Source organism: Jaculus jaculus, chromosome 10, assembly GCF_020740685.1.
Source record: "Jaculus jaculus isolate mJacJac1 chromosome 10, mJacJac1.mat.Y.cur, whole genome shotgun sequence".
In the NCBI taxonomy this organism is placed as follows: domain Eukaryota; kingdom Metazoa; phylum Chordata; class Mammalia; order Rodentia; family Dipodidae; genus Jaculus; species Jaculus jaculus.
The window spans coordinates 21691805-21706491 of record NC_059111.1 but is presented as its reverse complement, the minus strand read 5'-3'; the positions used below and the strand labels follow the sequence as shown (position 1 = coordinate 21706491).

The window sequence follows — 14687 nt, the reverse complement described above, 5'->3', positions numbered from 1 at the left end:
CAGTTCACACTTAGCTTTCCACAAGCTGAGCTGCTAAGAAAGACTTTATTAATAAGGTCAGGAAAGGGAGATGGCAAGGAGCCTGGAGATGGACACGCTGGTACCAGGGGTTACAAACAGTAAGAAACACTTTATTATAACTTTACAACATATAAATAGCTTGGGTCAAATCTGTGCTTTCTGGCAGCTGGGCATCACGTCCCTCCCCCCTGCAGGCTCCTGCCTTCCTTCACATTGCACTGTTCATCCATTGGTGGCTCTGGCTCTGAGGCCAATGGCAGAGGCTGGAGAAAGGGGGCCAGCAGCCCAGTCCAGCTCTCCAACTCCTCGCATGCTGGCATGTGCGCCTGTCATCTGCTGGGGTTACGGCTGCTATGGAAGGACCGCTCCTCGGGGGTCAGGCCAGCAAAGAAGGGATGCAGCAGGGCTTCTGCCAGTGTGATGCGCTGAGCAGGGTCGAACTCTAACATCCTCCTCATCAGGTCAAACAGCTGCACATGCTCCAGAGAGTCCTGGAGCATGTAACTCTGCTCAGGGACACAAGGTGCCTCAGTGTGACGACAAGGTGGTGGGAAGCCACAGCAGTCCCCTTGCCTCTGGTATGCCTTGCTGGACTGGGTCGAGAAGGCAGTGATGCCTCCTTACAGGACAACAGCCGCTCCTTTCCTTTCATGCTCAGAACTTAGGCTATCGGGTAAGGTCTTGCTGGAATGGTGCCTCTACCCCACATGCAAAGTCCTGACAGGTGGGTAGAAATCACCTCTGAAATTCACTTGTCCAGGCACCAGATGCAGTTGACAGGCTTCCTTTATGGCCACATCTAAGTTGTCCCTCCCCCTTTCCTCAGTCCTGCCTAGTTCTTCCCAAACTTGAAAAGAGGGGCAGGAAGCAGCAGTCTGACAAGTGGCTCCTCTGGTGTTCCCCTATAGCCACAGCCACCCTGTGGGAAGGGGCAGGGCTGGGGCCCCTCTGGGGCAGTGTGCAGGAAGCCCCACTGCCAGCACCCAAAGCTGGAATGAGGAGGCAGCCGTTGGCTGCCTGTCCTGTCTGCTGCTTGTCTGCCCAGTGCCTGGGGTCTCCTTGGCATGAGCTGGGCTGGGGGAGCCAGAAACTGACCTTCAGAGGTTTGCAGTTCTCCTTCACATACCGCCCATCTGAGCTGTTCTCATCCCAAACCAGGCCCCCTTTGTAGAAATACTTCTGTTTCCTGAAAAGTCAAGGGGGAAGAAGGGGAGTCAAGTGGTGGAAGTTCTAGGGGCCTGGGCTAGGGCTACACAGGAAAAGGTGGCTCCTGGCAATCTACCAATGGCAGCAGGGCAGGCAGAATACTGTGGGCAGCAGCTGGGCCAGATTGGAGGGCCATGTAAGGAAGGCCTTAAATTATCCATATAGATCACTGGCACCCTGTGGACCCTGAAGCCTGGCAGGGAAGACCGTTCGCTGAGGGAGCCGTGTGGTCTCTACCTGGTACGGTGGATCATGTGTGACGGGATGGGCCCTAGGATCTTCTCCATCATAACCAAATGTTCTCTGTTTTCATGGGTCTGCAGAAAGGCAAGACAAACCAAGTAGGAGTCAGCCCTCACAGGGAGGAAAAAGGGTTAGAAGAGACAGACAAGAGCTCTACCTGCCCTAGGAGAGGCAAACCTGCCAATGGAACAAAGTCCCACCTAGTCCAGTTAGGTGGCAGCAGCCCACAGGCCTGAAACCAGAGGCAGGCTGGCCCTCACATCCACAGGAAACTGGTTGATTCTTCATGCCCCAGGTGCTTATGCTGTGCCCTAACCAGAATCCTCTCTGCCCACCCCAAAGCTCCCTCCCTGGTGGCCTAGCAGAACACCTCCCTGAGTGCTTCAGCCTCCACACCCTGAAGAGTCCAGGACACCAGTCTCCTTGGCCCATGTGCCCCGCAGTCCTTGAACTCAGTGCCGTACCTGGAAGAGCGTGAAGCCTCGGTAGTACTCGAAGAGAATGCAGCCAATACTCCAGACGTCACAGGGCTGTGCCCAGCCCAGTTCTGCAAGTCAAGATGAGAGGCTGTTGAGTTGCCCCTAAGGCCAAGTCAGCCTACCTCAGTCTCATGACACAATGAGAGACATACTCCTTCAGTGATGCTTCTATCTATCTACAGTTTTTTTTTCCCCTTGATATAAGGTCTCACATAGCTCAAGTTGGCTTTAAATCTGCCGTGTAGTCAAGGTTGACCTTGAATTGGATCCTCACACAGCCACCTGCCGAGTGCTGAGATCCTAACTCCCCATGCCTGACTACTCATGCTGTCTTGACCCCTGCACACTGTAACACGGTTGTGGGCTTTTCAGTCACTCACCAAGGATGACCTCTGGAGGGCGGTAGTGACGGGTGGCCACAATGGTGGTGTGATGCTCATGGTCAAAGGTGGCACTGCCAAAGTCTGCCACTCGGATGCTGGTGTTCTTCACTGACTTCTCCTCGCAGCTCTGAGGGCAAGGCAGGCCAGCTGAATGAGTCTGCCCTGGCAGGTGACCCACCTTAGAGTAGGGCCACACTCTTGCCCACCCACTTCTCTACCTTGTGTTCATTGTAGAGGGTTTCAAACTCAGAATTCACAAACAGGATGTTCTCTGGCTTCAAGTCTGTGTGGGTCAGTTGGTTCTCATGTAGAACTAGGGGAAGAGGAAGGAGGCAGCATTGAGAACCCAGGCTTCCCCTCTGGCCCTTGTCAGCTCTAGTCTAGACCTTCCCAAAGCCAGCAACAGCCAGAGCTGCTTATACCCCAACTGATTTCAGCAGGAAGCTGGCCCTAACTCTCTCCACTGGCTTCCTTCCCAAGCTCTGTCTGTATCAGAGGTCTCTAGGAAGAAGGCAGGGGAAGGGGTGATTTCTATCCAAAAGCTTCCCACAAACTACAGATCCTCTCATCATCTCACCAAAGTGGCGGCAATGGCAATGGGTTCCTCAGCAACAGCTACTGAACTTGTAGACCTATTGCTAAGTAAAAATGCAGGCCCCCTTGCTAGGTAAATGTAACTTGTCACGTAACATACCCATGAAGCCTTTTGCCTCCACAGCCTGTGCTCCCTTGAACCCTCTCTACTAGTCATGGCTTTCAATCTCAAGGCTCCCATCTGACCTACAAGAAACTCACAACGGCATGGCCCACCACCCTCTAGCATGTACCCTTTCCACTCAAGTGAGTCAGCACATCTGGCCAGGTCTTCACAGAACCACTGCTCCTGCTTGCTGGTCCCTGTCCCTACACATCCTAGCTGTAGGCTTATCTCCTGTCACCCTCCTCTCCAAGTGGTCTTTCTATGCTGCTCCAACTGCCATAAGCCCTACTAAATAAGCTCTTCGAGGCTGGTGGGCAGATGAGTGACATCTGAGTAGGCAGGACCTGTGGAGGGATATGTCAGGCCCACCTTCTACCTTCTTATGCGTAATGGTGGAGGCAGGGTTGATAGCTAGGTCACCTGGAGAGCATTTTTATTCCTGAGCAACTGGAGGCACAACCTGTCACGTGAGGTCCCTGAAGAGATTCTAGCCTTTCCATCCTCACGCTAAGATTCCTACCAGAAGACTGACAAGACTGATGGCCTTTTACAGCCAGGGACCCAGGGCCTCTGAGACCCAACACAATGGTCAGCAATGTGGGTAGGATCACCCGATGGCTTTGGCACTCCACACTCCATTTGGAGTGTGGACACTTACATCTAAGAGCATGGCAAAGCTGGTAGGCCATGTGCCGGACATGTGGTAAGGGATAAGGCTGGAAGTTGTTCTCCTTCAGGAATTCAAAGGTGTTCTTGCCCAGGAGCTCAAAGGCGATGCACATGTGTCCATGGAAGTTGAACCAGTCAGACATCAAGACGCACAGGCTAGAGGAGGATAAGTTTGGGCTGAAGCTCTGTGCTAGGGGCTGCCTCACCGAACCCCTAAGTGCAGGTACTGGTTTACACACCAGGATTCAGAGCCAGAGCACATCTCCCCACTGCCATCACCCAGATGAGCTCTGGGGAAGGACTGCTTCTTGCTGTGGGAAAGTGGTATTCTGGCTCCAGCTTGCCCATGGCTGGATGGGGGAAGCCACCCTGCCTCAGAATTGTTTCAAGGAGGTGGAACTGCACCAGCACAGCAAAGACCTCCAGGCGTCATAAGCTAGCTTCCTGACAGCCTGGGCAGGTGCAGCAGCGCCTGATGAAGAGGAGCTTGGAGTCTATCAGCCAAAGAACAGTTCTCCTCTATAGGCCTCCTAGTCTAGTGTCCAAATAGCATCACAACCCCATAAGGCCCTTTCACAAAGGCAGGGCTGGGGCATGCCTCAGAACACAAAGCCAGCTGGGTAGAGCCTGAAGTCCAAAGGCTCCTTCAGCAAGACTCACTGACCAAACTCCCCACTGGCTGAATGAGGCAAGAAAGCAGAGAGCCAGTAAGTGCAGAACACTGCTAAGCCCTTGGCAAAGGCTGCTGCCATCACAGGCTTTCCTCCCATTCCTTGCAGATACTCACAACTTGTTCTCTTTGTCCTTTTCCTTTATTTTCTTGAGAACATTAATTTCTAGCCGAGCGGCTTCCCGGTATTTGCCCACATTGCGGATGATCTTCAGGGCAACCTGAGACTTCCCTCTGGAGACCAGGAAGGAAACAGGTTCACATCAGCTAGCTGTCTAGCCCCCTCCCCTCTCCTTTCCTACAAACCAGCAATCCCCAACAAACCCCAGTGCAGAAACCATCCTTCCTTAGAGAGAGCACACTTGAGGTCCAGCCTGGCCCCATGTATCACCAGTCCTCTGCCCACTCAATACCCAGCCTCCCTGGCATCTACATCAACGCTCTTGGCTTCCATGCTGGCCTTGGGCTTTACGTTCTCAACCACTTTCAGCTTCCAGGCAGAGTAGTAGAGGCCAATCATGACCAATGCCAGTCCCAGAAGAGCTTACCAGGTAACCTGCCCACCAGAAGCCTAACTGTACACCTCTTGGCTTGAGCAATCTGCAAGCCAAACAGCATTCCTGGGGTAAGGGCTCCAGGATAAAGGCCTGGCAACGGTTAGGGTGCCAGCGGTGGGATCCTTGTTACAGCCATGATTACTCTTTATACCACACCCCTCAACGCAGGCCCTCCTCCACCTGCCTACTGGCCGTAGTATTGACCATCAAGCAGAAAGGACAGGAACCCTTGGCTCAGTGTCCAATAAGGGCTTCCCCTTTGTCCTTCACATCCTATTCCTACCTCAGTAGGCCATTTGCAGGATTCAAGCTGACAGGGAAACCCAGTGGGCTGCCAGGCTTCGCTAGTTTGGATACCAGAAGACACATAAAGTGAGGGGACACTAGCCCACCAGGGTGTCTCTGGGGTCTCGGGCTGGCCTTGGTGCAAAGACAGCTTTAGGACGCCCCATCTTGCTCTCCTACACCCATTTTCTGATTCTGTGGGCAGAAGCAGGCCTCAGAGGAGCTGCTATTTATCCTGGAACAAAGTACTTCCATGGCATTCTAATTCCCCACACAGGACATGTCACTCCCAAAGAAGTCCTGCCAAGGCTGCTGGCAGAGCTGAATTCTATTGGCCCTGCACTCACTGCCTGAGTGCCCCAGCTGCCCATCAGTGACTTCAGAGGCTCATTTTCCCTTTAGCTATTCAGAGGTACCACCCAGACAGCCCAGCTGCCTCCTATATCAGAGTTCTTCAATCTGCTCTATCTCCACCTGGTCACAGGACAGTGTGCATCCCTACACCAGCTGGTCCTGGCCCTAGCCTCTGGAGCCATGCTGGACGAATGTTAGCTGGGAGCAAAGGAGCTTTTCCTCAGTCATGTCACTGCTTTACCCAGAGGTTGCTTGCTATCTCCTGGATCCAACTGTCCTTTCTGAGCAGCCCTGCTAATGTGGGAGCACCAAGAACAGCAGGACTCAACTCTGCCAATTCACAGCTAAGGCACCACTCAGGCAAGCCCACAGCATGTTTCTCCATGGCATGGCATGGCACAGCACGATCCTCAAATGAGGAGAGCAGCACCTTACAGCTAATGCACTAAAGCAGTCAGATCATAAGGCAGGGAAGCAACTGGCTCCTAAGGGGCAGCCTCTCCAACGGAAAACTAAGGGAAGCAAACAAGGTCTTGAGAAATGGTAAGGGACAAAAGTGTTGACTGTTAGGCCTGGAGGGAGTAAGTGCCACACTCAGCAGCGACTCTATGAGATCCATCCGCGCTGGGCAGTGCAGCAGCCTGATAGGTAAGAAAGGTCTGGGTCTCATTGCTCTTAGCCAGAACTTGTATCAGCTCAGGCAGACTTAGTGGAGAACAGTGTCTGGCCTCGGCTAGTAGGAAACAGCCCCAGGCTACAGAGAGTCCAGGACCTTAACCTTGTTCAGATATCCGTTATCATAACTATGAAGAAGTGGGAAATGGGTGGAGGCACTCACTGACAAACAGTTCTTAGGCAGGAATGCCACATGCCTGCTGAATCCCAAGGATTTCTCCTTTATTTCTGGAGATGGGCAAAATCCAACATGTACTGGCCAAAAAGACAGTTCCAAGGACTACCGCCCTGTGCATGCCTCAAACCAGCTCTTCCTAGGAAGACCATAGCAGGAGCCAGCTGTGCTGCCCCAGGCCACTCACCTGGCATGGTCCAAGCACTCCACCACCTTGCCAAAGGTGCCTTCACCCAGGTTCCCCACGATCTCATCTACGAGAGAGAAGAAGCTGGGCATGAGAATCTGGAGGGCAGGGGGTTGACAGCTCCTGCAAGTTCACAGCATTCAAATTCTCAAAAACAAAAAAGGTTTCTCTCTCACTGCTACACTCTTAAAAACAGAAGTTGCTAGTGTCTGTGTCATTCAGGCAATTACTGGTGGCCCCGCTAAGGCGCCACGAGCACTAGAGGCCCCTCCACGCAGGAGAGGTCTCATCTAACAAGGGGGGTAGAAAGTAGAGAGGTAAAGTTTTACGAAAGGTGGCTGTACATCGCTCTTGGAGCCAATCGCCGATCCGGCACACCAGGTGGCCCTCCTTGTCATCTTCCACACTTCGGCTGCTGCGCTTACTGCTCTGTTGGCTTCTCTGCATGCACCGCCCCCCGAAACGCCATCCGACCAATCGCATGGTAGGCGGTTCCGATTGACAGATTGAGGTGTCAGTCAAAGGCAGAGGTGGAGACGGTGAGGAGCCGGTGGGTTGGTTGGTTGGATTTTCCAGATCCCAGCATTTCATAAGGCACACAGCATATATAACGATAGGGATATTGCAAGGGACACGTCAAGACACAAACTGACTTCAAAAACAGAAAAGTAAAAACAGCTACAGGTATGTAAAGAAAACTCGGACATTATCTCTAAGAAGAGTGCCACAAATGCTCAGAAAGATGTCCAGCCTCTGCCACAGAGGGGCCAGGCCCCAGGACAGCCACAGCCCTGACTCCCTCCTCTTCTGAGTCTCCCCCGCCCAAGCCCTCCCATGGTGACTTTGGCTAGAGTTGAAGACGCAGTGAGAGTGAACGGCGCAAGAAGGCAGCTGGTCTAGCCTGGGCCCAGCCATCTGTACTGGTCAGAGGGCTACCCTGGCTTCAGCAGCACTATGCCCAAGCCCATCCTTGTTTGCCTCTGCTTGCCCACACGGCCTTACACGTCTTGACAGCTGCCATGCACAGCCAAGCTACCTGCCCCCACATGGCACCCTTGGCCAGACTTAACCAACTACCACAAACAGCCTTCTGCCAGCAGCCCTCCTGCCACCAGTCTCAAACAGAAGAGAGACGAGCCTGACTGGGATCCTATGGGCCAGCCGACCTCCAGACCCCAAGCCAGCTCCTGCCCTGGCCAAAGGGCCTGTGCTGCTCATAGGCAAGACCCATCCCACAACAACGGAGGGTACCAAAAACAGAAGATGCGGAACCAAAGACTTGAGCTGCCTTCCAGTGGCAGCACGTGGTACTGTGCAGAGGCCACAAGTCCATGCTGGATTCACCTGCATGGAGTCAACCTTCAACCCATGGTCACTCAAAGAAGTCACAGAGAGCTGGGTAGAGAAGACATCTCCACCAATCTCATCACTACTCCTCCTCAGGGGCCTCTTGGCCAGCAGGAGAAAGGCAGGGAAGAAAGACAGGGAGGAGAAGAGAAGACAGTACATAACCTCGGAAACACACAACTGGCTTTCATTCCCCCAAGGGACTGGTTCAAGTGTGGGCTCTTGGTCTCAGCAGAGGTCTGTACAACCCTCCACCCTAGACACTAGCCAAGCCCCTGCTCTTAGCCAGCGGCCTGCAACAAAGCAAGGCCTGGGGCTGCAGGCCTTTTTGCCATTTTTTTCCAATGCCCCATCACACAGATAATTGTACCTCCTCGACATAGTACCATTCCAGTAAAAGAGAAAGGCTGAAGAGGGCCTGACTGAAGACAGAAGGGAAGCTACCAATTTGAGCTGACTGACAGGACATAATGGTGTGCACCTGTAATTCCAACACCTTAGAAGGCTAAGCCCAGAAGTTCAAACCCAGCCTGGGCAACATACTGAAACTCTGCATCCAAAAAAATAGAAATAAAAAAAGGGAAAGAGGCAGAAGAGATGCCTCAGTGGTTAAAGGCACTTGCTTGCAAAGTCTGACAGCCCAGGTATGATTCTAGTATCCACGTAAAGCCAGATGCTCAAAGTGGCACATGCATCTAGAGTTCATCTGCAGTGGCAGGAGGTCTTGGTGTGCCCATGCTCACTCTCTGCTTGTCTCTTTCTCAAATAAATAAGAATATTTCAAAAAAAAAAAAAAAAGGAATAAGGAGGAGGGGGACTAGGAAGCTGGGCAATGGTGCTCAGCACTCAGGAAGTGGAGGCATAAGTACTGAGTTCCAGGTCAAGCTGGGGTATATAACAAAACTGTCCCATCTGCCACCCCACCTTACGCCCCCAAAAAAACAAGGGAAAAGGGCTAAGGCTCTAGCTTGATTGTAGAGCACCTGTCTATGCAGTGTGCAGTGTCCCGCCCCATTGGGTACTGAGGCTCCGGTCCTCTGGGAAGCGGTGTAGAGCTGGGCCTGCAGAGGTAGCAGTCCACACAGTCCACACCTGTTACAGTGCTCAGCAATGAGGGGAGGGGGGCAATCTCATGCAGGGAGGACCAGGCCACATATAGAGAACCCTAGAAGAATTTCTAAGAAATATTTTAAATACACATGTATCATGTAGCCTGAGTCTGGAACAGTGGGTAGACACAGACAGGCTGGTGACCAGCCAGCGCCGGAGCCAGGGCCCCTGGAAAAGGGCCAGAAGATGGAGGGCAAGATGCCCCTGCTTAGCCCTGTACCTGGACCAGACAACATACACACACATTCACACACACTTATGCATGGCACGCACAGTGGCGCACGTGCGCAGGGCTGGCAGTACTCACCCAGACCAGCCAGCCTGAGATAAGGCTAGAAAGAGACAAGGCCCTTGGGCCTCAGTCAGCACACTCTGGCCACCACTCACCGAGGAGGCGCTGCTACAAGACCTGGTACGGCGTTTGTGGCAGTGATGGGCATGCTTGCGGGTCCGGTATGGCCCCCTCTCCCGTGACCTCCGCCGATGTCGAGACCGTGAAGCTCCGTAGCAGTCTTCTCCGAAGGACGGGCTCCGCTCTTCACATCTGTACATATCGCTGTCCCGGTGCTCCCGGTATCTCCGCTGGTAGGGCAGGCGGTCATGGCTGCCGAGGGGGGGGGACATCAGTAAAGCATGGCCTCACCAGCCAGGTTCCTGCCAGCAAGCAAGAGGCCCATGGCAAGGCCTACGCAAAGGGAGAGCCTGTTACAGCTAAGGCATCCACGCTGACAGGAAGTGAGTAGGGAAGAGAAGGTGTGGAGGTACCAAGTCTACGCTTCAGAACCCTGGCTAATGGCAACGTCATTGTACCTTGGCAGAGTACAAGGGAAGGTGAGCATAATGCAGAGCCTGCAAGTGTTCAAGAATTGCCTGTGGTCTGGGACAACTATGTTCTTAATTCATTGAGGAAGGCTCAAGTTAGCAAGATGTTAGCCCAAAAAAGACAGCAACACACAGAAAGAGGATCGTCAGGCGTGGTGGCACATGCCTTTAGTCCCAGCACTCAGGAGGCAGAGGTAGGAGGATCACCGTGAGTTCAAGGCCACCCTGAGACTACAGAGTGAATTCCAGGTCAGCCTGAGCTAGTGTGTGACCCTACCTAAAAAAAAAAAAAAAAAAAAAGGAGGAAGCCTCACTCCAGTACAGGAAAAGGTCTAATAGGAAAGTAGTTACTGCTGAGGGCAGGAAATGCAGTTAAGCCCAAAGAGGTCAAGGGAGGAATCCTTGAGGAGCTGGACAGAGGCAGCAGCATCTTAAGGAACCTGGGCTGCCAGAGCCTTTGGACAGTCTTGCTTACCCAACTGTGGGAGGGGCACTTCTCTCCAACCTAGCTCCCACTCACCTTCTGGACCGAGATCTCCTGGGAGGAGGCTCCCTTCGGGATGGGTATCGAAGCCGCCCTTCATGTTCGCGACTGTAAGACCGCCTCCTCTTCCATCGGTAGCTCAGGTACGGATCTGGCTCCGGGGAGCGGTATCGCTTACAGTGATGCATCTAGGCCCCAAGAAAGAAAGCCCTGCTCAACACCAGCTCACCGCCTCCAGCCACAGGGCAGCTTAGAGCAGCCAGGTGCTCCTAAGAGGGCCATTGTTCTGGTGGGGGCAGCCCCTCCCAGGGGTTTATGAAGTAAAGAACTCTGAGGTCACACTAGCAGAACAGCAGACAATGGGTGACTCCCTTCTCTGCTGCTGAATAAACAAACAGCTGCTTCCCCAGCATGGCCTAGGGGCCCAAGCACTTGGGGACTAAACAGCAGAGGCACTGCTCCAGAGGTGAGCAGTACTGTGGGGATACTAAGCACTCACAGGGATGTCAATGGCAGGGAGAAAGGGAAGCCTCCTGGTGGATCCCCAGAATTGAATGGTCTGGAAAAGGGGCTGCTGAATGGAGTCAATACACGGGAGCAATGGACCAAGGCAGTGGTTTGAGAAGCTGAAAGCTGCCTGGCTAAGAGCCTCAAATAGACTCCACTCAAGGAAGAAAGGACTGTAAGTCAGTGTGGGGACCCACAACAGAAACTAGAAGAAAGATACACAGAGGGTCTCACCAACATTCTCTACCTCCCCTGAGGAACCAACCAATGGACATAGGCTCAGAGGACCTGCCCAGCCCTTGCTGGTCCATAAACAGCCTCAGCACAGGAAGATGGCAGGCTCTTCAAAGAATCCAAGTTTCTTGTCTGAGGCACTCTTCAGTGCCTCTCAGGTGCTTAACTGCAGTGCCATGCCAGGTGCTTACCATTCTTCAACATCCCTCCTTAACCCAGCACCTTCTCCTATTCCCATCTCAGGAATAGCCAGGTGTGAACTGTCTGCAAGTCTGCATGGGAAGTCAGGAAAAGCAGAACTGTCCCTTCTACCTCTGTCCAGTGGGTCCTTAGATCCACTCCAGGACACTACCAGGCTGAATCAGCCACCAGCTGAGAAAGAGCTCTGTGAAAGTAGCACCCTATCCCACCCACATCCAAACCTAACACTCTTCACAGAATGACTGCACTAGAACCATGCCTAGCCTTCTTTCCAAGTTTCCACCTGGTCAGAGCCAACCTCCAGTCCTGGGAAGTCCTTCACTTGCCGGAGCAAAAACACCTTTTAAACAGGTCACCAAGGCAGCCCCATCTCATCAGGAAGGTCCAAAGATGAAATTACTCCCAATTCGACCTAAACATCTGGGAACTTTTACGATCCTAAGAAAGGCACTACCCCCTCCCTGTCGTCACTAGCAGACTTCCATCTGGTAAATCTCCCTGTTTGCTACCACTACCACCAAAGGCTTCGAGATAAACAATACATAAAACCAGTGACAGCTTCCCCAAGAGCCTAACTGGTTGTTTTGATGATCAGCTAACTAATGAATGTTTCACTGTTTTCCTGCAATTACAAGTCAGGTGCTCACGAGAGGCCTGAAAACAGAATCTCACCTCTCACTAACTGACCCAGAGGACACCTCACTGTCCAGGGCACATGCGTTCCCATAAGGCCAAGGGTGTCCTGCTCAGCCTTTGTGGGCAGACCTAGAGGACATGGTCTAGTCCACAACAGGCCAGTCAGTCTTCCTCCTGGGACTCAGATTTTTACATCCATAGATGTTTACATGAATGGAAAGTCACAGCTTTCAGAGTCAGGTATGAATCCAAATCGTGGCAAAGCCACAGCTGTTTTGCCTTTAGGTAAGTTATTAAACGACTCTCCAGCCTCCCTCTCAATAAGGGAATGGTAATCTCTTACAAAACTCTGAGAATTCAATGTCTGCTCTATAAAAACAAATGTCTGGCACAGGTTTGGGCAACAAGAGGTACTAGACAGCTTTGCATTAGCATTAAGAACGTTCCAGGTAACACAGGCTGTTACATGCCTTAAGAACAATTTACAGGGCTGGAGAGATGGCTTGCCGGTTAAGGCACTTGCCCGCGAAGCCTAAGGACCCAGGTTTGATTTCCCAGCACCTACACAAGGTGGTGCATGTATCTGGAGTTCATCTGCAGTGGCTGGAGGCCCCGGCTATCTGTCCCCCCTCTCTCTCCAATATATATATATATATATACACACACACACACACACACATACATATATATAAAAATAGAACAATTTACAAACCCTTTCAAGGGATCCAGCAGGAGAACTTCTGCAAAAACCACTGAACTAAATCCCAATGCTGCCACGTACTGGCTGTGACCTTATCCAAGTCACTCTGGGCCTTGGTTGCCATGCCTGGGAAGTGAAGATTAAACCTTCCAGACAGGTAAAGGAGGTGGCCCAAGTGTGAAAGCCAAGAAATACCACACCCACGACAATAATAGAGCTCACCTCCCCTGCAATATATCCCAGGCAGGTGAAATACAGGTCATGCCAGGTGGGTACCCTGGCTCATTCTCCCAGCCAGGGCTCTCGGGCCTATTTCTCCTAATTGCCTCTGAATGCCTGAGACAACAGCAGACGAGCTGTTTTGAAGCTACGGGCCACAATTACATTTTGGGAGGATCGGCTCTGCACAATGAAGAAAAGGGAAAGAAAAAAAAAAAGAAAAGCAGATGACAACCACGGCAAGGATGCCAGCTCTTCTCTCTGAGCACAGGCCTAGCCCAGCTTCTCATCCACTGTTCCTGGCTCCAGAACTGGGCTGACAAGAAGAGCAGCCAGACAGGTCAGCGGCTGCCCTCCCGGATTCCTGCCACCCCAGCGACCCATGGTTATTTTTGGCTGGCAGTGGCCCCACCACTGCAACCTCAAACCTGCCACCGGGCAGAACGCTCCTCCTTTTCAAGGGCACAGAGGAGGGAAGGTAGCTGGAAGGCCGCCAACTTCTCCTTGACGGGGAGGAGTGAGGATGGAGTGTGTGGGGGGGGGGGAGTTGCTGGCTCAGGCCAATTCCCACCCCGGCACCACCACATCTGGGCACCCGCACCCGGAACTAAAGCGCGGAGACTTCTCCAGCCGGCCCCATCTGCACGGCCGCGGGCCTGATCTGGCCCATTTCCTTAGGCTGAAGCGGCCGCCACCATCCTCACAACAAAACAGCAGGCCCTCGCAAGCTTCCCCTTCCTTCCGCCCCGGGTCCCAGGGATCTCAGAACCCGGGTTTCCCATCGTAACGTCCATCAGTAGCGACAAGGGAAGACCCGGCGGGCAGACAGAGAGAGAGAGACAGAGAGAGAGAGAGAGAGACAGGGAGCGGAGGGGGCGAGGGGCAGGCCGGCATCCGAGTGCCGGCCGCGCGCGGGGGGCGGCCTGCGGACTCCGCCTCCAGCGTGGTGGTGGTGGTGGGGGGTGGTGTTAGGGAAACAGCCTCGTCCGGGCTCTCCCCAGGTAGGGACGCGGTGCCATCTGGTGGGTGGGTGGGCGCGGGGTCCAGAGCGGATCCTCGCGGCTCCGCCTCGGCCCCGGCGGGATCCCGAAGTCGGGGTCAGCAGTGCCCGCCCGCCCGCCCGCCGGCCCTCCGGAGGGGGTGGGGGAGGGAAGGGGAGGGGAGGGGAGACCGAAGCGGCGGGGCGGGTCAGGGGTGAGAGGTCGGGGCCGCGGGCCGCAGCGGGCCGCCGGGGGAAGAGAAAGGAAGTAGGCCCCGAGACCCAGCCCGGAGCCCAGCGACCCACACGTCGTCCGGCGCGCCGTCCCTCCGACGACTCACCCCGGCCTCCCGCCGCCGCCTCGGCCGCGGAGGAGGAGGAGGAGGAGGAGGAGGAGGGACGCTCCCTCGCCGCCGGCTTCCCGCCCCCCCTCCCCCCCTCACCACCACCACCACCACGCCGGGCCTTCACACTCACCGTCTCCCAGGCTCCGGCCGCGGCTAGGCCCCACTCCCCACACCGAGCGCCTCTTCCGCTTCCGGCCTCCGCCCGTGGCGGCCCCGCCCCCGCGCGTGACGCAGCCGGCGCTGGCCCCGGAGAGCCCCGACCCGGGCCCCGGCTCCGGCTCCGGCTCCGGCTCCCGCTCCGGCCCAGACGAGGCCCGGCCGCCGCTCTGGCAGCCCCCGGTTCGCAGGCTCGGGGCGATCTCCGTGATCCGCTCGCGTCCGTGTGACAGCCGTGGAGGACGAGGAGGCCTCTCCCGGGCGAAGCCAGGGCCAGTGTCCGGCCGCCGCGGCCCGCCTCGGGCCCAAGCGTCGCGGCGCACGTAGGTCCCCGGGGCCGC

General features: G+C 54.5%; 1 protein-coding gene across 3 annotated transcripts; it reads right to left on the bottom strand.

Moving 5' to 3' along the window:
- Positions 1 to 110: 110 nt before the first annotated feature.
- Positions 111 to 14412, bottom strand: Clk3 (CDC like kinase 3). Of its 3 annotated transcripts, none has more exons than XM_045160181.1 (14): positions 14185 to 14199; positions 12868 to 13047; positions 10404 to 10555; positions 9449 to 9665; positions 6949 to 7045; positions 6605 to 6671; positions 4489 to 4605; positions 3691 to 3857; positions 2551 to 2645; positions 2330 to 2459; positions 1935 to 2017; positions 1465 to 1544; positions 1117 to 1207; positions 111 to 527 (listed from the first exon to the last, which is right to left on the bottom strand). In XM_045160181.1, the coding sequence occupies exons 3-14, from the start codon at positions 10553 to 10555 to the stop codon at positions 351 to 353; spliced, it is 1473 nt and encodes a 490-aa protein (XP_045016116.1). In that variant the 5' UTR covers positions 12868 to 13047; positions 14185 to 14199; the 3' UTR covers positions 111 to 350. The 3 variants fall into 3 exon arrangements, with proteins under 3 accessions (XP_045016116.1, XP_045016117.1, XP_045016118.1); XM_045160182.1 differs by lacking the exon at positions 14185 to 14199 and adding an exon at positions 12658 to 12771; XM_045160183.1 differs by lacking the exons at positions 12868 to 13047; positions 14185 to 14199 and adding an exon at positions 14321 to 14412.
- Between the last annotated feature and the right edge of the window lie 275 nt (positions 14413 to 14687).